Source organism: Saimiri boliviensis, chromosome 3 (assembly GCF_048565385.1).
Source record: "Saimiri boliviensis isolate mSaiBol1 chromosome 3, mSaiBol1.pri, whole genome shotgun sequence".
Classification (NCBI taxonomy): domain Eukaryota; kingdom Metazoa; phylum Chordata; class Mammalia; order Primates; family Cebidae; genus Saimiri; species Saimiri boliviensis.
In genome coordinates this window covers 166391713-166413914 of record NC_133451.1, presented here as the reverse complement: position 1 = coordinate 166413914, position 22202 = coordinate 166391713, and the positions used below count along the sequence as shown (strand labels likewise).

Below are 22202 nucleotides of genomic sequence, written 5' to 3'. Positions count from 1 at the left end.
TCATCTTTAGTGTTTATGTATTTGAAGAATCTTAAAGTAATTTTCCATGATACATAACAAAAGAACTTAGTCGAGTTATCAAACATGATCAAAATGACAAATTTTCTGCCTTAGATTGCATGGGCAACTCAATGAAGTGAGATCGATGAATGTTCTCACACATATATGGTGTTTGCAGAGCAGAACTCTGCCAGGGGAGACTGCTGAGCCAGAGAGATGGCGGATTTCCAGGATCATTTGTAAGTGCCCTTTATTCATTTTGCCTTGAAACTACCTCTGATTTAAACAAAATCAAATTTCAGAATATAAAAACAGGATTAAAGGATCTCAGCACAGCTCCTTCTCTCTGGCAGTGCCCTTTATAACTGGTATGACTAGTATTCCTTCCACATCTTGCTAGGGGATCTCTTGGGCACAACTAAACTGATTCTACATTGGCAAGTTGAGGGAGAATGAAGGTACTAACCAAAATGATCCAAGCAAAACCAAGTAAACAATCTAAAAAAAATCTAAAACCCCAGAAACTAAATTCTACATTTTTTTTTTAAACAGAGTCTTGCTCTGTCACCCAGGCTGGAGTGGCATGATCTCAGCTCACTGCAACCTCTGCCTCCTGGGTTCAAGTGATTCTCCTGACTCAGTCTCCCAAGTAGGCGGGACTATAGGTGCGTGCCACCATGCCTGGCTAATTTTTTGTATTTTTTGTAGAGACAGGGTTTCACTGTGTTAGCCAGAATGGTCTTGATCTCCTGACCTCATGATCTACCAGCCTTGGCCTCACAAAGTGCTGGGATTACAGGCATGAGCCACCATGCCCAGCCTAAATTCTACATTTTTAAGAACTGTCTGAATGAACAAAGGGCTAGGGGAACCTGACGTGCATTTTCTTGAAGACTTTGAATACCACCACTGTTCTCAACTGTGCTTCACACAATCAACCTTACATTTCTTCTGACAGGTCCAAATGGGTTGCCCTTCTATTTCCCAGTGTAACTGTTTCTTGGTACTATTGCAGTCATGCTCTCCATTCCTGGGTCTGGCCACAGGCCAGCCCAGCTGACACTGTTAATAAGCTGCCAATAAAATCAGTACAAGTGCTACTTTGCTCAAGTAGCTTTTCCTTCTCTGTCTACCATGAGGATTTTCATCTTAAAAGCCTAAGTATTTTATGCCTGCAAATGTGATCTATCCCACCAGTACCAAATCCTTTTTCATCCTTTATTTGAATTGATCCAGTAATTAAAAAGCAGAATCTGTGTTCTTGAGTCAATTAACATTCAGTGTAAAACTGATAAGAGTCTTAAGCATGAAGCTTTTACTTTTTTTTTTTTTTTTCAATCCCAAAGAGACATGGTACACCAACCATAGAGGAAAGAGATGTAGAAAGCCAGTACCCTGCTACAAGGTGCGATCCAGTAGCCGATGGCCAGGAATGGAAGGCCCAGGGCCACAACCAGCACAACGAGACACTTGATTGCTATGGTCTGCTCCCTTAGGCCTGAGAGGTTTTCATACCAGATGGTCAAGAGCTGCTGCTGGCAGTTAGGATGAGCCACAAACTGTTGAGAGACAGAGAGTTTGAGAAGGGGAGAGAAAGGTAAGTTTCCATACCATTGTCAATAGTTCAACTATTAAATGCACATGCATCCTAAAGATATTAAAGCATAGGTACAGGAAGGTTCTGGTAATATTCTTTGCCTTCCCTCCATTTTTCAAAATTGTCTCAGAACTAATAGAAGAACTAGAATGGAAACGAGAAGGTAAAATTGGTGTTGCACTTATCATAGTTCTTTTTGATAGAAACCCTCCATGATTCACAGATTTCTCTGTGGAAACTGGGTGACATCTGGCTTCTTTTGTAAAAATGTGTCCCATCTTGCTGTTGGCCAGCTTACTTGCATTCAGTTCAAAATGGAAAAGAAAAAGAGTTACTTGGTTTATTGCAGACTATAGCTAAAAGAGAAATGTATGAAGTTTTGTGAGCAACCCCTAAAATGCTGCATGTATAAAAAATACGTGCATGACGCACCCTTTTGTAATTATGTGCTATTACTGCAAATCTGTAAAAGGTCTGAAAAATAATCAATGGACTTGCAAGTAGTATGCTGGGTCCACACATGCACTGCTTCCAGGAACTGGCATCAAATGCCACTTCCCTCCTGCCCTCTTTTTGATTGCTTCCTTTATCAAAAGGTCAAAAGAACATGACTATTTATCTTCAGCAGTTTTTTAATAACCACAATTCTAATCAGGAAAAATGAGCAAATTATACTTATTTCAGCCCAGCCATTCGATTTTGTTAAGTTATCTGCCTGCATCATTTAGAAGGACTGGGCAAGAAGCAGAATGTTATTTGTAGTCAGGCCCATGTAAAGGTCCCTATGCCAAAAGCTGCCCATTTGTAGCTAGATATGCCTTTTGAATGGCCGTATGCACTTTGTCCAAGCTCAGGAATTCAGACATCCACTATGAGTGACAACATATTTTTTAAAGGAGTTTTTAACAACACAAAAATCAAGGTGTCACTGTCTTCTAAAAAACAGAATAAACAATAACAATGAGCCTATTAAGAAATACCCATGAAATGTTTTGGGGAACTCTAAGAAACACAGTAGCTGCAGTTCCTACTGGTCAGAGGTTCCTCTTTTTTTTTTTTTTTTTGAGACGGAGTTTCGCTCTTGTTACCCAGGCTGGAGTGCAATGGCGCGATCTCGGCTCACTGCAACCTCTGCCTCCTGGGCTCAGGCAATTCTCCTGCCTCAGCCTCCTGAGTAGCTGGTATTACAGGCATGCGCCACCATGTCCAGCTAATTTTTTTGTATTTTTAGTAGAGGCGGGGTTTCACCATGTTGACCAGGATGGTCTCGATCTCTTGACCTCGTGATCCACCTGCCTCGGCCTCCCAAAGTGCTGGGATTACAGGCGTGAGCCACCGCGCCCGGCCAGAGGTTCCTCTTTAATCAAGTTCTAGTTAATGATCCCGATGATTCTTAGTAACTCCAGGCAATTCCTAGAGTTACTAATATTTGGCTATTTATCAAAGCCCACTTACAAGGAAACGCACAGGGTTCCACTGACTGGTGCACAGTTTCCTATCAACAATTTTAATTAAAAAAGAAAGTCTCATCTCCCAGGGTAGGCAATGGAGGTGCAATTTCCTCAAATCCCTGCTTTTGCCCCCGGAGTGCACCCAGTGGAGAAGTCCACTGATGACTGCACTGGTGGCTGCCTCTGCCCCACTGTACATGGGAACTCAACTACTCACAGACAGAGGTGGTGAGACAAAACTGACAAATATTAGATTTGAGATACTTAACTGAGTTCTTTCCCACAGTACTAATCAGTAGTGTTTGGGGGATCTAAAGTACTACAAAGAAGATGCTACTTTTTCTTGTTTGATAATTCAACATGAAAAACATATTACGGATAAAATGTCTGTGTCCCCAAAATTCATATGTTGAAAATCTAAGCCTCCCCCAGAATTCGTATGTTGAAATTCTAAGCCTCAATGGGATGAGTATTAGGAAGCGAGGCTTTGGGGAGGTAATTATATCATGAGGGAGTAGCCTTCATGAATGGGATTTGTGCCCTGATAGGAAAAGGCCAGAGAGCTCACTCTCTTTCTGCCATGTGAGAATCCAATGAGAAGTCAGCAGTCTGCAACCCCAAGGAGAGCCCTCACCAGATCTTCACCATGCTGATTTTGGATTTCCAGGCTCCAGAACTGTGAGAAATAAATTTCTGTTGTTTATAAACTACCCACCTATAGTACTTAGTTACAGCAGCCTGAACTAAGAAGCATATTTTATCATGAGAGTCCCTTTCCATTCAGTTTTCACAATCCCAGGTCCTGATTTTCAGTAGCTGCTAGTTGCTAAGGATATATTAGATCTTCTCTCCAACCCAAGATTTTGTCATTTTTCCAAGGTTCTAATTTTTGAAAACAGCATTTCACAGACCAATGCTGTCGTTATTTGAACTCATGAATATAATCAAGGTTGAAGGCTTCCTGGGTATATGTAACAACTTCCTAGGATTCTTGTTGAGAACTTCTCCAAAATTCCACTTCTGCCCCTGTACTATATTTAGATCATTTCCTTCCTGCTTCACCTCTCCCTCTATGGTCCCTAAATGTCCTTTATTCATTCATTAATTTATTCACTCATCAAAATGCTTTAAGCCCCTTCTATGATCCTGGAAGTATATTGGGCAAGTATATTGGTACAAGAAGATGAAAATGGAAATATCAGAGTTGAATTAATAAGTAGTAATTGTTCTGGGGTACACAGTAAGCTTTCCATGGATACAAAATAAGATATTATAACTGAGACTTCAACACATATGCTTGTCAAGATGCCTAATCAGAATTTAAAATAGTCTTAATTTGAATGTTGGTACAAGCATCTTGATATTTAGAGGATCTGGATTTGTGGGAAGTTAGACGGATATAAATAAAAGGTATCCCTGGTGACCGCAGCCAGGCTAAGCTTAAGACAGGTAATGGTGCATTAGGGTAAACTACAAGTGGAGCATATAATGTCGCAAAATCAGATTGCCACTTAGGAAATCAACAAGGCAGTTTTTAGACCAAGGGTTTCTGTAGGAAACAAAATCCCCATGAAGTTAGGAGACAGGTAGGCATGTGTCTATATGGAATTGGTGGACAAATTTCCCTTTTGTAAGTGTTTGGTAGCTATCATTTGAATGTGTCTCTTCCAAAAATCAGGTACTGTCAAAGTGGCAGAGTTAACAGGTGGGGCCTTCAAGAGGTGATTAGGCCATGAGGGCTGCTCCCTTGTTAATGGTATTAAGACCCTTATAAATGAGGCTTCATGCAGCATCCAGCTATCTTGCTCTTCTATGCTTCTGCCATGTGAGGACACAGTGTTTCTCCCCTCTGGAGGATGCAGCCTTCACTAGACTATCAAACTTGTCAGTGCCTTGATCTTGGACTTCCCAGACTCCAGAACTATGAAGAATAAAGTTTTGTTCTTATAAATTTCTCCACCTCAGGCATTCTGTTATAACAATGCAAATAGACTGAGGCACTGGTCGTTCTTAGGTTTTAAACTCTTGAGGACAGAAATACTAATGTTATAGTATATCTCCCTTTCCTCCTCCTCCTTGGACTAATCTTTAAATTTGAAGATGTGCTTTATGCCATTAATTACATATTTATTAAGAGTGCATAGCTTTAAAGACTTGATGGAGTCAATCCTTTCTATATGGCATATATATGATCATCAATCTTTGACTTGATGTAACTTGTACAACAGTGCAAATACTTACTCTGCATTAAGTAGTGACCAGAATTGTGGTGTTTGCATTTTGCCTGTTACACTTTAAAATTCAGCTTACCAGGTCTATTTCCTGTACGTCTAATTCTACTCTTTTGTTGTTGTTGTTGTTGTTGAGATAATTATACACCAGCTCATGGACTCATTGATTCTGTTTCATCCACACAAACAATTTTCCTCCAATGAGTTAAAATCCTAATGCAAGTTCACAAGGAGCATTTCAAAAAAGAAAGTGAAGCCAATACAGTAATAGTAAGTTAAGGCAAAAAAGCTAATCCCTTTAGGAGATAAGTTTTGCTCTTTTCAATGCCTTCAAAATAAGGCAATGACCTTTATACCTTAAAACTGTTTTACCTCCTGAAAAATCTCTTTATGTTACAACACCAGTTATGCCCAGCTGGATAAAATTTGTATGCTGTTTCGTAACTCCAGTGCACCAACAAATTGAAGTCATCACAAAACTTATACCCTTATTTGGAGTTTTCTGATTTAAAAAGAGAATGTTTGACATAGAAAATCTTAATCTTTCAATTGAGCAAAAAGCATGTAGAACAAATGCTTTTTCATTATAAACTGAACCACTGATCAGGACAGGTTAGGGAAAACAATCACATTTTTAACTTAAAAATTAATTCATGTTACATCGTTTTTCATCAAATCAGCCTTCACAAGACCTGTTTTCATGGGAATACGGTATGTGTAAAAACATGGTAGGAACTCTGGTAGGAACTCTGGATTTGTTTTAAGTGACACTGTGAGAGCCATAATTCATACAATTTAAAGGAAAATATTCTTGTAAATAAAAACTAGGCAATTTGACTTCTTTTTAAAACTCACTGAATTGTGAAATATAAACCCAAAACATGTATTGCACAGATTTTCTGGATTTTCAAACTTGCTGAGTACAAAATGCTCTGTTATCTCTTGGTGCCTGGGGATAGACCAGGACAAGAGGCCACATAGTGCAGGACCCAGGACTGTGCTGGCCAGCACAACACTCTAAAGTCTTGGTGGTATATTTACCAATCTCTCATTATCTTTCTTTAATTCTGGGCTTTTTCTGTGCACTTTTTGCACAGAACATAGATGCACAATGGATAATTTTATCGTTTATACTGCTGTATGTTTCTGTTTAGAATGCTTTTTCTATATTTAAATCTCATCCTACTATGGAGGAATTATTATTAGGAGAGCAGAAAGGAAGAACTCAGGAAATGTTTTCCTTCGCTTTCTGAGAGCCCAGTTTTCCAGATTCAACAGTCTACCAAGCTCTAGTATCTTTTGTTAAAAACTTTCTCACAATAGACATAGCTCATGGTGAAGTAGGTAGAATTTTGGTTATTTCTATGGTGTGGAGTGGATTAATGTTCAGCTGCACATCTATTGGGGATTCTGTGAGCTTCCCCAATATCACTTACTAAATTCCTTCCTGCTTAAATGGCTATGGTCTCTTACTAAGGACTTGATCCAGTACAAGGGGCATGAAATCTGTCTTTGATGATTGAGGACTAACTTGCTTGAGAGTCATCACTCTGGGTATGAATTTTCATAATGTAGAAATGGTATTATTAGTAGCTAATATTTATTGAGCAATCACCATGTACTACTCTGTGCTAATTACTCCTACCTCACAGAGCAGGATAGAGGTAGAGTCAGAAATAGAACTCAAGACTTTTGGGAGGGGGGGCAAATAGTCCATTATTCTAATTAAACAAAATTTATGTTTTTGCCTAAAAATTTATTTTCTTGTACCCATTTTCAGAAAATCAAATTTCATCTTCCAATCTATTCCATTCTCTTTCCAAAGAATAATATAGGTATTTCCGTAAATAGTGTTTACTATCCTTCCAGTTTTATAATTTACCTTAGAGACCCCTTAAAATGATTTTAGGCTGGTCCCATTGGCTCACACCTGTAATCCCATTACTCTGAGAGGCCAAGGCAGGCGGATCACTTAAGATCAGGAGTTTGAGAGCAGCCTGGCCAACATGGTAAAACCCCATCTCTACTAAAAATACAAAAATCAGCCAGGCATGATGATAGGTGCCTGTAATCCCAGCTACTCAGGAGGCTGAGGCAGGAGAATTGCCTGAACCCAGTAGGCAGAGGTTGCAGTGAGCCGAGATCTCGCCACTGCATTCCAGCCTGGGCAACAGAATAAGACTCCATCTCAAAAAAAGAAAAAAAAGATTTTAGGGTAAATAATCTTCAAAATCCATTCCATGTTAGTAAAGATGCAGGCATATGGTTGCTGTTTTACTATAATCATTGAGCACTGTAAATTTTTATTCTTTGTTAGTTTGAGAGAAGGAAAATGGTATTTGTACATTAGTATACGTTTATCACTAGAAGGTCTGAAAATTTTAAATATGCTTTTAGCCATCTGAATTTTTTCTTCTGTGACATGCCTCTTCTAACATTTTGCTGATTTTTCTATGGGGCTCTGGATGTTTTCCCTACAAATTTGTTTGAGTTCTTGGGATATTAAGAAGATCAATTTTTTGTGAGTTATAATCAAAAAGAGAATTTTTCCCAGTTTGCCTTTCACTTTTTTGTTTATAATCTTTCTGATGTCATACAGAGGTTTTATATTATATGTGGTCAGCTTATTTGTATTTTTGCTTTGTGATTTCTTCACTTTTATATTAGAAAGTCCTTTGTGACATAAACACTAAATTCATGGCCATATATCTCTTATTCTGGTGTTTTATGTTTTCATTTTCTGGATTAACTGTCACTGAGTTCTGTAAGGCCTGGGTTGAACTCAAGCTTTGATTTCTAGGGAAGACCAGAGCTCTGGGAATCCTGAGCCGAGTTAGAAGCCAACAGACTCAGAACCAGAGTTGGGAGTAGATCTTGGACAGAGGGTAGAAAAAGGACTTCCTGAGTCTCAAATGTGGCTATATGGCTTACCATTAGATAAGAATGGTTTCCTTGGTGAAATTAAGGGTTGATTTGAATAAATCTGAGTTTATTACGTTATCAGTCCATAACGTATAAAATTATCTTGAAATCCCAATGGTTTGCATATGGCTGTAGACTACCTCTGTGACAGAATGGGTAGGGTTTGTGTAGTATTATAACCCAAGATGTGGTTTTGCTTGGAGACTAGAAATGAGATGGTGGGAAAAGGAAGCAGCAGGAGTGGGTGGGGTGATATTTTTTCTCCTTGTGAGAATGAAGATGGTTGATTATTGAGTGAAAATGAAGGAAGCCTTTGAAAGGAAGAAAAAAAGGAGGAATTAGGGCTTTGGAGTATTTTAGAATTCTTACACACATTTATTATTCTAGAATAGAATTCTTACACACATTTATTGAGTGAAGATTCCAAATCAAAGACTTTACTGTAATTAATCCTCCTTTTATCGCATAAAACAAACAAAACCAGAAAGGTTTGCAAAGTCCTAAATCTCCTTACAGTTCTAAAAATTACTTTTTGTTTCCTGGTGGTTGATTGATACCAATTTATTATTAACATTTCATACATTGTAATCTACATGTCAATTTATTTAAAATTAACATGCAGGAAAACATAAACTCTGCAAGGCGGTTTAGTTGACAGAAGCACAAGTGTAGATAAGCTGTCTCTGCTCATATGACACTTTCAAAGCAATGATTAAAAACCAGTGACAACTGAAATCAATTCTCTCAGGTGCCAAAGAAAAACGATACATATTGTAGGATGTGTGAATATATGTCCAGACAGTTTTCTAAAAAACAGTTTACTATTGATCTTGTTCAAAATTACCCCTGTCCCTCAATATATTAACAAAACCTCAATTAGCAAGAACACTCTAAGAGGAGGTCAATCTAGCCAATTTAATTATCTTGTAACATACTTTTCTTGAAAAGCTGTTTTATTTCCATCTTTACGGAGAATCTTCACATCTGATTTTCTTATGAAGTAATGGAGAGATTTGCCATTAAATGGTTGACCAAAATCTTGCAAATACCATGGGTAGAAGTTTTCTACATTGTGGTAGTAAAATTGTTCGTGTCAAAAGAAAGAGAGAGATGGAGAGGAGGGGAGAGAGAAAGAGGAGAAAGAGACAGAAACAGACAGCACGAGTGAGATTTTCTTATCCTCACTGGCTGCTAGGGTGCAAACACTGGCTTAGGCTCCACTGATCAGAGGCATTTTGGAAGGGGCCATATGAAAACAGGCAGGATTCAGAGCATCCTCTCTGCTGATATGGGAGCAGCAGAGGCTGAATTGTTCTGTTTGAGTCATAGAAACTCCCTTAATGCTGGGCCTGGTTATGGGTGAGGTTTTTGGAAGCACAACTCAGACTTGTTCTTCTACCTCTTCTTAGGATTCTGTGAGCTTCCCCAATATCACTTATTAAATTCCTTCCTGCTTAAATGGCTATTATCTCTTACTAAGGACTTGATCCAGTACAAGGGGCATGAAATCTGTCTTTGATGACTGAGGACTAACTTGCTTGAGAGTCATCACTCTGGGTATGAATTTTCATAATGTAGAAATGGTATTATTAGTAGCTAATACTTATTGAGCAATCACCATGTACTATTCTGTGCTAATTACTTGCATTATCTCATGCAATCCTTAAACAAATGAATAAGTAGGTACAACTATTGTCTTCACTTTACTAGTGAGCAGATGGAGGCATGATGGTTAGGTGACTTGCCCATGGTCACACAGGGAGCACATGGGGATGTCAGGACCTCAGTCCTTACAGGTTGGCTCTAGTGCCTGACCTCTTAAGCACCATGTCACACTGCAGAAAAGACAGAACACTTGGCTCTTTGTAAATTGACCAGTTTCATAAATCCAGAGCTGATCACAGTTTATTTCTTTGTGATTTATCAGTTTGTCTTAAAGTACACCCAAAAAAATCTGTTATATAACATGTATAAATTGTTAGATTCTGGACAACTGAGATATTTATTATTGTGAAACATTATAACTACAATTTTTATGAATTACCTAAAAGCCCCATACAAATTAGAAATAGATACACATAATAGTTTTTCTGTAGTAATCAGAGTAAAAAAATCGTAATTTTTATTTCTGGCACCTACATAACCAAATTCATAGTTGTGTGGCCTTAAACATGTCATTGAAGCTTGGCAATCCTCAGTTTCCTTGTAGAATAGAAACCCCATCATCTATCTGACCTAATTAAATAGATAAAATGAATAATAACATAGGCTTACTGCAAGGATTCACATAAGAATGTAAAAGTGCCTTACAACAATGTATACAAGTAACAGATCGTATTATTAATTGTATTGTAATTAAGTTTACAGAATGCTTTTGCCTATCTTAACCCATTCAAATTCCACCAAAACCCTTAGATAAGAGATATTATCCTCCTTGCGTATGAGGAACTGAAATTTAAAAATTTATGACGTATTCAAACTCTCACCATAGGTAAAAAGTAGAAAGGATCAGAAGCGAAACATTTAACTTGCAACTTTACCCCCGACAAAAAAATCTTTTTTTTTTGAGACGGAGTTTTGCTCTTGTTACCCAGGCTGGAGTGCAATGGCACGATCTCGGCTCACTGCAACCTCCGCCTCCTGGGTTCAGGCAATTCTCCTGTCTCAGCCTCCTGAGTAGCTGGGATTACAGGCACGCACCACCATGCTCAGCTAACTTTTTGCATTTTTAGTAGAGACTGGGTTTCACCCTGTTGACCAGGATTGTCTTGATCTCTTGACCTTGTGATCCACCCGCCTCGGCCTCCCAAAGTGCTGGGATTACAGGCTTGAGCCACCGTGCCCGACCACAAAAAAATCTTTTATCAATAGTATGTATTTTTTTTTTTTTTTTTTTTGACGGGAGATGGGACGGAGGGGGGACAAGATCTTGCTTGCTCTGTCCCCCAGGCTGGAGTGCAGTCGTGCTATCAATGCTCACTGCAGCTTCAAATCTCCTGGGCTTAAGTGATCCTCCAGCCTCACTCTCCCAAATAGCTGAGACTACAGACACAAGCCACCACGCCTGGCTAATTTTAAAATTTTTAGTAGAGACAGGGTCTTGCTATGTTGCCCTGGCTGGTCTTAAACTCCTGGCCTCAAGTGATCCTCCTGCTTCTGCCTCCCAAAGTGCTGGGATTATAGGCACACGCCATCATGCCCAGCTAATTCTGTTTATTTTTTGTAGAGATACAGTCTCACTATGTTGCCCAGACTTCTAGCATATATTCTTCTTATTTTTATAATTTTCCTAGGATTATGGCATACTTTGTATTAAATGTTTATTCTAATATGGCACTAGATGAAAGCAGTAGGCCCACTCACCTTTTTGACTTCATATTTAATGGCAAGTTTGACACGACTTAATGAAGCTTTGTGCCTGTGCACGTCCAGAGGCTCTGCTGATTCCAGATCTCCATTCAGAATGGCTTCTACCTCTTCTGAGTCTCGGCACAGATCCAGCACACCCACTACAAAGTCTTTGCATTGCATGGAGAGCTTCCGATAGTCATTCTAAGAACAAGAGGTTTAGTGTTTTAACACAAAGAATTTTCTCTCGTTGAAAAGTGTTTAGGACTCGTGCGAATTAGAAAAAGAAAGGTATCCCTTCTTTTGGGGGTAGAAAGCTACAGTCCTACCTGGATACAAGGCTTGTTGAGCTGAATACAGGCTGGATTTGCACCCACCCAGCCCTTTAGCCAAGTTTCCTTCTGCTGCAACCAGCCCATCCTTATGAGATAGTTCTGAAAATGGCATGTACATAATCTCACTTATATGTGGAATCTAAAAAAGTCAAACTAGAATAGAACAGTGGCTACCGTAGGCAAGGGGCAGGGGTAGGAGGTAGGGTGAAGTGGAGATGGAATGAGGAGATGTTTGTCAAAGTGAACAAAGTTTCAGTTAGACAGGAGAAATAAGTTTTTGAGATCTATTTGCATAGCCCAGTGACTATCGCTTTAATACTGTATTATATGCTTCAAAATTGATGAGTAAATTTCAAATGACTCATTACCACAAAAAGTAATCTGAGGTGATGGATATATTAATTAGCTTGATTTAATCATTTCACATTGTATACATATATCAAAGCATCCCATGGTACCCCGTAGATATATATAATAATTGTCAATTAAAATTTAAAAAAAATATTTACTAAAAAAATTGTATGCCGACAGACCAAAGGATCAAAGAGTTTTCTCTCTTTTGTACAAACAATAGTTCTTTTAAAGCCAAAACAAGAACATTTCTACAACGGAAATTTTTCCATAATGATAATTTTCTAAAACGGCAATTTGATGTAGAAGATCAATTATACATGATATGAAAATTGCCAGAATCAAAACTAAGTCCACTGTGTTAAAAACAACACAAAACAAAAAAATCTTGACTAATAGAGTCAGAGAAGGCCATGAAGGGAGGGTTCTCACACACAAAAACTATCACAAAAGGCTGCAAAAACCATAACCTTGCATAAAGGCCATCGCAACCTTATACAAAAAATACCTCTGTGAGGACATCCGCCCAGCAACTGCCAGTACAATTTTGGACTGGCTCCACCTTTGTTATTGTTCCATGAGTGTAGCCCTGCTCACTTTCCTTTAAAAACCTTGACTTTCTTTACCTCCGTGAATACACACATAGTTTACTATGTCTCTTGTATTCCCACTGCAATGTTATATTCCCAAATAAATATCATTTTCTATTTCTTTAATTTTTTTTTTTTTTTTTTTTTTTTTTTTTTTTTGAGACAGAATCTTGCTCTCTCACCCAGGCTGGAGTGCAGTGGCAGGATCTCAGCTCACTGCAACCTCCACCTCCTGGGTTCAAGCAATTCTCCTGCCTCATCCTCCCAAACAGCTGGGATTACAGGCATGCGCCACCACACCCAGCTATTTCTTCTATTTTCAGTAGAGCTGGGGTTTCACCATTTTGGCCAGGCTGGTCTTGAACTCCTGACCTCAAATGATCCGCCTACCTTGGCCTCCCAAAGTGCTGGGATTATAGGCATGAGTCACCGCACCCGGCCTCATTTTCTTTTAGATAACTTCTCTCTTGGTTATTTAGGTTGACAGTGAAAATTAACTAGTCCAGTTCATTACCCTTGCCTTACTGGAGACATTGCTTCTCAATGTTCAGTCCTCAGACCAGCAGCATCAGAAGCACCTGGGCATGTGTTAGAAATGCAGATTCTCAGACCCCAGCCCACATGTCCTGATTTGGAAACTGAGGAAGAGCCCAGCAATCTGTGTTTTAACACACCCTCTGCATGATTCTGACACATCTTATGTTTGAGAATAACTGGTTTATAGCGAATGTAGAGAGGTAGATGAATACCCAACTGCATACAGAAAGGTTTTTGTTTGTTTGTTTGTCTGGGACATATTATTGTGCCCTGTAGAACTAGAAGAAAAGTATATCATTGTATGTAGTTGAATTCTCAAGGGTTACAGAATTCAGTACCTGAGAGAAAAATTTCCAGGCCACTGGGACTAACATCTTGCTAAAAATAATCTGTGAATCTTTAATTTCATTTGCATATTTACATACTGCCATGGACTGCTATAAGGAAGTCAGTTGGTAGCATTCTTTGTTACTTTCTGAATGGATCTTTATTTCTAAGCCATTGGTTCTAATGAAGGTGTCAACGACCATCTCCTGGGAAAGTGTCTCATTTTTGGAAACCCCAGTTCTACTTTTATGACTTTCACTAAAACTCTAGCCTACTAGGAAAGTTAACCAGATAATAATCCAATGCGGAACACTTGAGAAAAACAGAATTCCCTATTGCAACATGTCCTGAGATACTGTGTGTGTCTATATAACCAAGTAATATTTAGCAGAGCAGAATTACTGGGCTTTCAAAAAAAATCATACTTAAAAAAAAGACATGAAGAATTCCAATTTTTTTCCTTTAAATAATTAATTTGATTTGATGGGCAAAACCACGTCATCAGCTAAAATAAACAAGAAGAAGAGAGACTGTTTAAAGGCTACCCAGATTAGAATAGTTTCCATTTCAGATATCAGAAATTCAGATAAAGAACAGTTACAGTTAATCCTTTTCCCCTCATAAGGGAACAGACAAAATGAATAAAACTTCAATCTTTGGTTTCCATTCAAGTTGGTACCATGCAACTGATAAAATTAATAAAATGTTCAGTCTCTGGTTTCTGTGCGGAGTGTCAGTTAAATATCCATCTGCTTTCCACTCCTGAAAGACTAATGAAATATTTTATTACAGCATCCAAAAGGAGTATTAAATCCATGCCCGTTTCCATATAAAGCTTCCCTTTTAATACATTTTTTTTTAGATGAAATTTCCTCATGTTATTCTTTAGTTCAGACTGTTCTGTAAGATTTGGTACAACATAGGGTGGTCATTTCTCCATTGATCGGAAATAAAAAGAGGCTACTTTCCATGCTTTGAAGAAAACTTAGTACCCTCATCTGCAGTAATACCTAAATAATGATTCATGACCTATAAAATTATAGTCTCTAAACTGCTAAATTTTAAGGAAAGCTTTTTTGCACATCTACTGAAAGATCAGTAAAGAAACAAAAAAAAAGTGGTAATCAAACATGTTGCAAGGATGGCACTTTTTATTTTTATAACAATTTAAACATTTCCCACTTGAAGAAGTCTGTTGCCAGAGTGCAGAAAATAATCAGAGCTGGAGACAATGGTGATTTCTTTTGTTATAATCATTGGATACCATTTTTTAAGCATATTCAGAGCTCCCAGGGAAAGACAGAGAACTCCAGCTAAGAACAGCCTCTCTTCAGCTGCAAAAGCAACCATCTATGTATAGTCTGCATTGACTGTTAGTTCCACCATGAGGCCCTGCCTCATGTTACTTCACAGATCAGACCATTTGCCTGGTCTATATTTTCTAATAATTTTCTCTTAAGTTAGTTTTGCTTAATGGTCTTTAATGTACCACTCATCCATTACCACAGCCCTCCACAGTTAGCAGGTGGACCTACTGCATACTCTATAGAGCAGAACTCAAAACCGTAAGGATCTGCTCAAGCCAGAGGAAGAACAATGAAGTTCAGTCTTCATCACAATCTATCTACAGGCTTCTGCACACTCCTTTAATATATATGGTTTAATTATCATTCAAATCCCTTTTTGTCCTGAAGAGGAAAGCTGAAATTCAACTCTTAACAGGCTTGGTTCTGTCAGGCCCTTTCATAGTGATTAAAAGCATAGATTCTGAAGCCAGACTTCCTGGGCTCAAATATTGCCTTACCACCTACCAGCTCTGTGATCTTGTGGAATTCACTTTACCTTTGTGACATGAATAATCCTACCCAATATTGGTACTATGAGAATTAAATGCTTAGAATGTGTTTGGTACAAATTAGGTGCTAAGAAGTGCTTCAGTATTACTAGGTACATTTTATTAGATATAATACCTAGGACTGGGACTCAAGACACTCAAATCTAGGCGTAACATATAAAATGTTGCCTATAGCCTTTGTTTTATCTTTTACAAAATGAAAGATGAGTCTTATTTTCCTGCTATAAAATGTTATCTTGTGTTTGGATTATTTCATTTCTTTTCTTCCTTACAGCTGATACTAGGTGAAATTGCTTTTTTACTTTAAGGAGAGGAAAAACTGAGGCACAGGGAAGCAAATGCCTCTCCCCACTTCTTTATTTTTACAAAAAAGGTACGTCACTGACTCAGTCAGAACTAGAAAATTTCAATTTGCGTTCTCACTGCTTAATAAATGACTAGCTTCCTTGCTGCTGACATTTTGGAGGATTAGACCTAGGGTCTATCCTGTCCAATATTCTGTTTCTCAGAATAGCTTCAAACAACATTTGCACATCCAAAATATTTTTTAAATAACCTGTCACCAAGCTATCCTACATTAATTTATCTAAATCTGTATCCTAGAATGTTTGACCTCTTAGGGTATTGACCTTCATATGTTTTCAGCACCAAGCCTCAAAGAAATGTGAAAACTTCAGAGTGGCTAAGAATCTTTTCTGAAGCATCTAAATGATGTCAATTTCAGGGGTAAGATACTAGATATTACAGACCATTGATAAGATAAAATATAGGTATCTTAAAAGGAAAAAAAAATCACCTCTTTTTCACTAGGGAAACACATTCTCTGTTTTTTTATTTCAAGGCTAGTGCTTTGAGTTCAAAGTCCTCATGGGAAGAATATAGCAAACACCATGGAACAGGGCAAATTAGGTTACCTGCTTGCCTCAGAAATGAGCTTCACTTTCACTGCCCTTTTAGAGCTCAGAGTCTCTGGGTCAGTGCTATGAAAGGACTATTTTCTCTGTCTGTCTAAAGCTCTGACAGATGGATATGAACATGGTATAACAGGGGAAAAAGGTGAAAGAAAGGCAGATAAGAAAAAAATAACAAGGACAAGTAAGAATGAGAAAGAAAAGGCATATTCAATTAGGGGAGAGAGGCACAAAATCCTTGGAGACTATAACTTCTAAAGAACTGTCCTAATTTTGACTCAGAGAGGGTTGTCTTGCTACATAAGTGCTTTACATATAATCTAGAAAAAAAGAACTGGGATATTTAGATGATTTTTGCATATCCTTATAGATATATGGCAGCTTTACAGATGTCTTCTAGAATCCAATTATGTTTTCTCCCCTTTTTGCCTCTTTATTTATGATACTTCCTCACCCTTGAAAGGTTATCAGAGGTGCCTCTGTAAGTCAAAATAAAAGAGATTGTAAGCATTACCAATATGGATTTAGCCAGCTTCAGGGTAAAACTATGCATAACAAATTCTCTTACCATGGCTGCACTGAGATGACGTCTCTGGGTAGAATTGCAAACATCACTATCTTTAGTAAATTATTAAAACATGATCTTAGAAAATATTCCCTTTTATAGAATCTCTTGCAAACTTTCAGTATATATCAAGAAAAATGTGTATAAACAAGGTTTGTGTGCCATTTGAAATAGTGGCAAATAAATATGTTTAGAATTATGTTTTTATTACTGTTTCAGAATAACAAAGTGATATTTACAAGTGCTTTACCTAAATGCTTTTCTACTCTCTCTAAACAGAATTTAGAGTTTTCAACTGGATCTGAGTTCTATCTAAAAAAAAAAAAAATTCATTTTGGGTTCAAGTAAATAAATCTTTTTAAAATACCACATAATGAATCTCTTCAAAGGGATTAGACATAAGATAACATTTTCTTCTTTGTATTTTCTCTTTTTTGGAAAATTTTTACAATAAATGTAGCTTTTACATCAGAAAATATTTTTAATGGATTAACAAAATTATAGTAGGTCCAGACCTCTACTGGGAAAAAACTAGAGTTGATGAATATCCAGAGGATTTTTTGTGTATTAAAAAGGGATGGGACAACTTTCTCACCATTTTCTTGCAAAGTATATTTCCTGTAACCTGAATTATATTGCTAATTGCATTTGTGTAAATCTCACCAACTATAAAAACCATATTCAGCTGTGAAAGTATAATTACTTCTGTGATCTGACAACACAACACTAAACTAAAAAGATTAACTTAGCATGTAGAAAATAATTCAAGGAATTGGTGTCTACAATCATCTTCTTAGATGGGAAATGGGAGATAAGAACCTGCCAAAAACAGTCTAAATGATTTTGATCAGAACTAAAAAATACCCAGATTTAGTAGTTAGAACCAATCAAAACACCTAGGAGGATGTAGCAACTGACCAAAAAATAAAAATGATCTGTCATTAATATATAATTTTTATAAAAATAAATAATACTGCTTGATTGAAGATAATGTCCTGAAAAAAAAAGTTCACTCGTTAAAAAAAAAAAAAATCCATTAAAGCAAATCACTTTGCTGTCCTCGTATTTCTAGATTGAACTGATATCCACGGCTCACCACTCTGAATGTACATTCGTGGAATTCAGGGAGAGGCACTTTGTCATATCAGTGAAATGACTTTAACAGTATTTTTTACTGGTCTTTTGACTTTTGATTCTAAAGGGATATACAAATGCTTGGGCCAATGAACAGCGCATTCAAAACTAACACTATCACGGAGACGGAATGGGAGCTTGCTCAGTCTGGTCCACCACAGACCTGGTATTGCAGGACCTCCAGGAACGGAATACTCTCTCAGGGAATAAAACAAACTAATATTACTTATGTGTTGGGTGCTACCATACAACTAACTACAAAACAGGAGGAAGGATTTGGAAGACAAAAAGTCACACCAAAACCCTCCTTTGAGCAAAAAAGGGAGAAGTCTTGAGTTTTATTTAATGCTTACCCAGAACACAGAGTGGCAACATAACTACAGCTCTCTGATCCAGAATACTGGATCCCCAAAGAGAATTTGTCACAGCACCATCATTGAGAGGGAGAAAGAAAACATCAGCTGAGGTCTGAATGATGCTCTCAGTCCCTCATGATTTCACATTCACTGGGCAAAACCGAATGTGGAGCGAAGGGTGGCAGAGCAGGCCAGGCAGCCGCCGGGAAGTGGGTGAGCCTGCAGAGCAGCCGGGGTAGAGCGCAAAGCTTACCTTAAACTCCTTCTCTATGTTGGCCAACTTGGCCAGCTCGTTGCTGAGCTCTAAGGCCGTGAGCACCGGGTCCTCGCTGGACAAGGAGAGGTATGCCGGGCTGGCCAGACCCTTGTAGGCGTTGATCCTTGAGCGCGAGTGGCTGAAGGAGTCATGCCTCTGCTTCTCCATGCAGTCCCCGCACTTGCAGAAATAGTCGTGCGGCCGCTCGATCCTGGCGCCCTTCATCAGCAGCATGTGCACCACTTCGTACTTCTGGCAGTGCGCCGCCAGGATGATGGGGGTGATGTCTGGCGAGAAGCGCGTGCCGTCCTCGTCGTAAGCGTAGAAGTCGTCATCCTGCAGCTCCTGCTCACAGGGGCTCAGGGTGAGGCGCTTGCTGGCCGCGAAGCCGGGGTGGTTGAGGATGGCCTCTACAATGCGCACGTAGCCTTTGCTGATGGCTAGCAGCAGGGCGTCGCCGATGCGCGCCAGGTTCTCTTTCTTGAGCAGCAGCTCCGTTACCTCCAGGTGCTCGTTGCCCACGGCCAGCTGCAGCGCATTCTGGCCCATGTAGTCCACGCAGTTGACGTTCAGCGTCTTGGACTCCTCCAGCATCTTGCGCACCACTGGGATGTTGCCGTACTCCGCGGCATCGAGGAAGCGCTCCTCCTCCGCGGTGAGGCTGGTACCCCGGTCATTGAACATGAAGGCAGGGCCCCTGACAGCCTGGCGCCGGCCCTTCTCCCGCATCACCGTCATGCGTCTCAAGGATGGGCTTCCCTCCATGGACCTAATCAGTAGCAACGACAAAACAACTGTAGAATATTAGGGCATATTCCTTCCTTTCACATGTCAGGGCCCTTTCTGGAATACACAATACCCACTGCAAACCTCTAGCTGTGCGCGGCCGGCTCAGTTGCTGGCGATACCATTGCCAACTACTTGCCTGAAAGTGACACCTCTATCTAACACTGGCTGCTAGATCCCAGGAGGGGCTGGTAGCCCTTCAGAACAAATGCTCCTGTTCTCTAGAAAATGACATTCAGATGGAATAATTTTTTTAAAAAAAATCTGTATACCCATGCCTTTCTTGTGTCCCTAGACAAAATGGAACTCATAGTACCTTCCGCTCTTAAAAGCCTGGACATTGAAACTAGCAGGTACTTGACATTAAAGCACTAGGCTTGAAGGCTAATGGAAGCTAATATTTTCAAGAATGAGGTCAAGTCATTGCATCCTTTTAACTAAATAAATCATTGACTCTAAGCCCCCTAAAAACGTGCAGGATTTAGGCCGAGTATCATCTAGCAGGATCTGAGTTTTATGATCTTTTTATTTTTATTTTAAAATTTTTGTTTGTTTAAATATTTTTTTAGAGACAGGGTCTCTGTGGCCCAAGCTGGAGTGCAGTGGCAAGATCACAGCTGCAGCCCTGAACTCTTAGGCTCAAGCAATCCTCCGCCTCAGCCCCTCAAGTAGCTAGAACTGCAGGCACATGCCACCGACCCCCACATCCTCCACCTCATGCTTTTCTCTTAAGGGAATTCACCATCCCCAGTTACAGGATTTATCTTTTCAAAGATGCAGACAAGATTTAGCAGTTATAAAATCTAAGCATCAACCTAGATTTATGTTATTGAAAACAAGTGTGCCTTTTTAATGAGAAATATTTAATTATCAGTATTATATATTTGCCTCTTGGAACGAAAAAGATAAGGTTTTATTATGGTTTGAAAATCACTAGAATTACTTTATGAGTAAAGTAACTAGGCACTAATCGTACATCCGGATCAATGCACACTGAAATCCTAACACCAACCACATTAGTTGAGATTTATTTAGCGGCATTATAAAAGTGGTATCAACTGATGTGTACAGTGATTTCAGTTCACATCTTAATTTCTGTGATGTTAGGTAAATAATTTCATTTCCTTGTGTATCCTTATGCCAGGTACAAAATGGAAATTTATAAAGTTCTCCAGATTTTCGTCATGAATAAAAAGTTTTTTAGAAATTCAGTCTCTGAAAAACAATGCTAAATACTTTTAACATTGTGACTCTATAATGTTATCTATATATATATAGATATATAGATATATCTATCTATAAGATTGATGTATAATCTTTCAATAATCTTTATAATATTTTGGTGGCTACTAAAATATTGCATAAATATTGTATAAATCTATATCTTTACCTTACCCATTTCCAACATTCAAGATAACTTCCTTCTAAAGCTGTGATTTTTTGATGGGATAAATTGTACCAAAAGGTACCAAATACAGCTTCTTCCACATTACTGACTTTTGAAGCAAATAAGTCAAAGTTAAAAGTGAAAGGCTAGAAAAGAAAGTGCTTTATTTCTGGAATATATATTCCAGAAATACCTCCTACCATTGAAAAAAACTGTATTTGTGGAGTTAGGAGTTGAAAATTAACTAGAGAGGACACTGGTCTCCCCAGATACCTGGAGGTGGACAACTAAATTGGGAAGCTTCCTTGGCAAGAAGAATCAGAGGCGGCTACCAGTGCCCACTCCGTTTTCAGCTCTGAGGGCCCCAAACAGAGAGAGGAGCACAGAAGCCACTGGCAGAAGATTTCCCAGATAGGAACTAAGGCAAATGTGGCCAGGCAAGCCTCACTCTATAGAGGTATGGCTAAGATTAACTGTAGAGGTATGGCAACTAAAGAGGTCCCCAGAGATGCCTGTTGACTTATTCAAGAACACAGTGCTGTGACTGGCACCCAATTCTAATGGCTCAACTAGTGTCAAGTGATCAACTTTTAAAAATTAAATAAACATTTGTTTTATATACACATATGTATTTCTAGCAATTTCTAGAAATCAACACATGAAGCTTTTAAAGTTTTATCTGGACTAAGACTAAGAAGTTATAGAGGAAAGGGGACTTTCACTTTTCATTATACCCTCCTGCACATTTTGAATAGTTTTAACCACAGTTTGAATCTCTATTAAACATAAAATCAATGTTTTCAATTTTTACTTATTAATTTTATTTTTTAATCCCTTAGTTGACAAAAATGTTAAAATGTAAGTACTTATTGGAAACCATTATATTATAATCTTTCTGAAGTAAAATAAATGTCCTGTGTTTGGCTGTTATGAGTAGGTTATGATGTGTAGCGGAGAGCATGGAGTGGAGTGTATGATGTGTGGTATGTGTGGGAGACAAGAGTGAGGTGCAAGTCTGACTTGGGGGACATGTGAGGGGGGTGTGTGTGTGTGTGTGCGTGTGTGTTGGTACAACTACTTTTAGGTGGACAAGAACTACATAGAAGAGAAACATGTTTCAAGACCAAACTATGACAAGGATTTTAAACAAATCTTACAAATATTATGGTAATAAATATGTTTTATGACTCTTAGTGGTACTGACTTCATTGGATTAATATTTTTATTATTAGTCTATGAACTGACATTATTCAAATGGCTAGA

At 38.5% G+C, this 22202-nt stretch overlaps 1 protein-coding gene and 1 long non-coding RNA gene across 6 annotated transcripts in view; one reads left to right on the top strand and one right to left on the bottom strand.

Moving 5' to 3' along the window:
- The window catches only part of LOC141584076 (uncharacterized), a 46149-nt gene extending 42501 nt beyond the window's left edge, over nt 1–3648 (top strand). The window contains exons 3-5 of the long non-coding RNA XR_012517023.1: nt 115–239; nt 1347–1597; nt 3597–3648. This is a non-coding gene — a long non-coding RNA (uncharacterized LOC141584076). The remainder of the gene's footprint in view (nt 1–114; nt 240–1346; nt 1598–3596) is intronic.
- The window catches only part of TRPC3 (transient receptor potential cation channel subfamily C member 3), a 76015-nt gene that overhangs the window by 36491 nt on the left and 17322 nt on the right, over nt 1–22202 (bottom strand). For all 5 annotated transcript variants that reach the window (XM_039479011.2, XM_074396944.1, XM_003936231.4 and 2 more), the window contains exons 2-4: nt 18764–19535; nt 11565–11753; nt 1395–1559 (exon numbers count right to left, since the gene is read on the bottom strand). In XM_039479011.2, the coding sequence (XP_039334945.2) occupies nt 1395–1559; nt 11565–11753; nt 18764–19535 (1126 nt within the window). The remainder of the gene's footprint in view (nt 1–1394; nt 1560–11564; nt 11754–18763; nt 19536–22202) is intronic.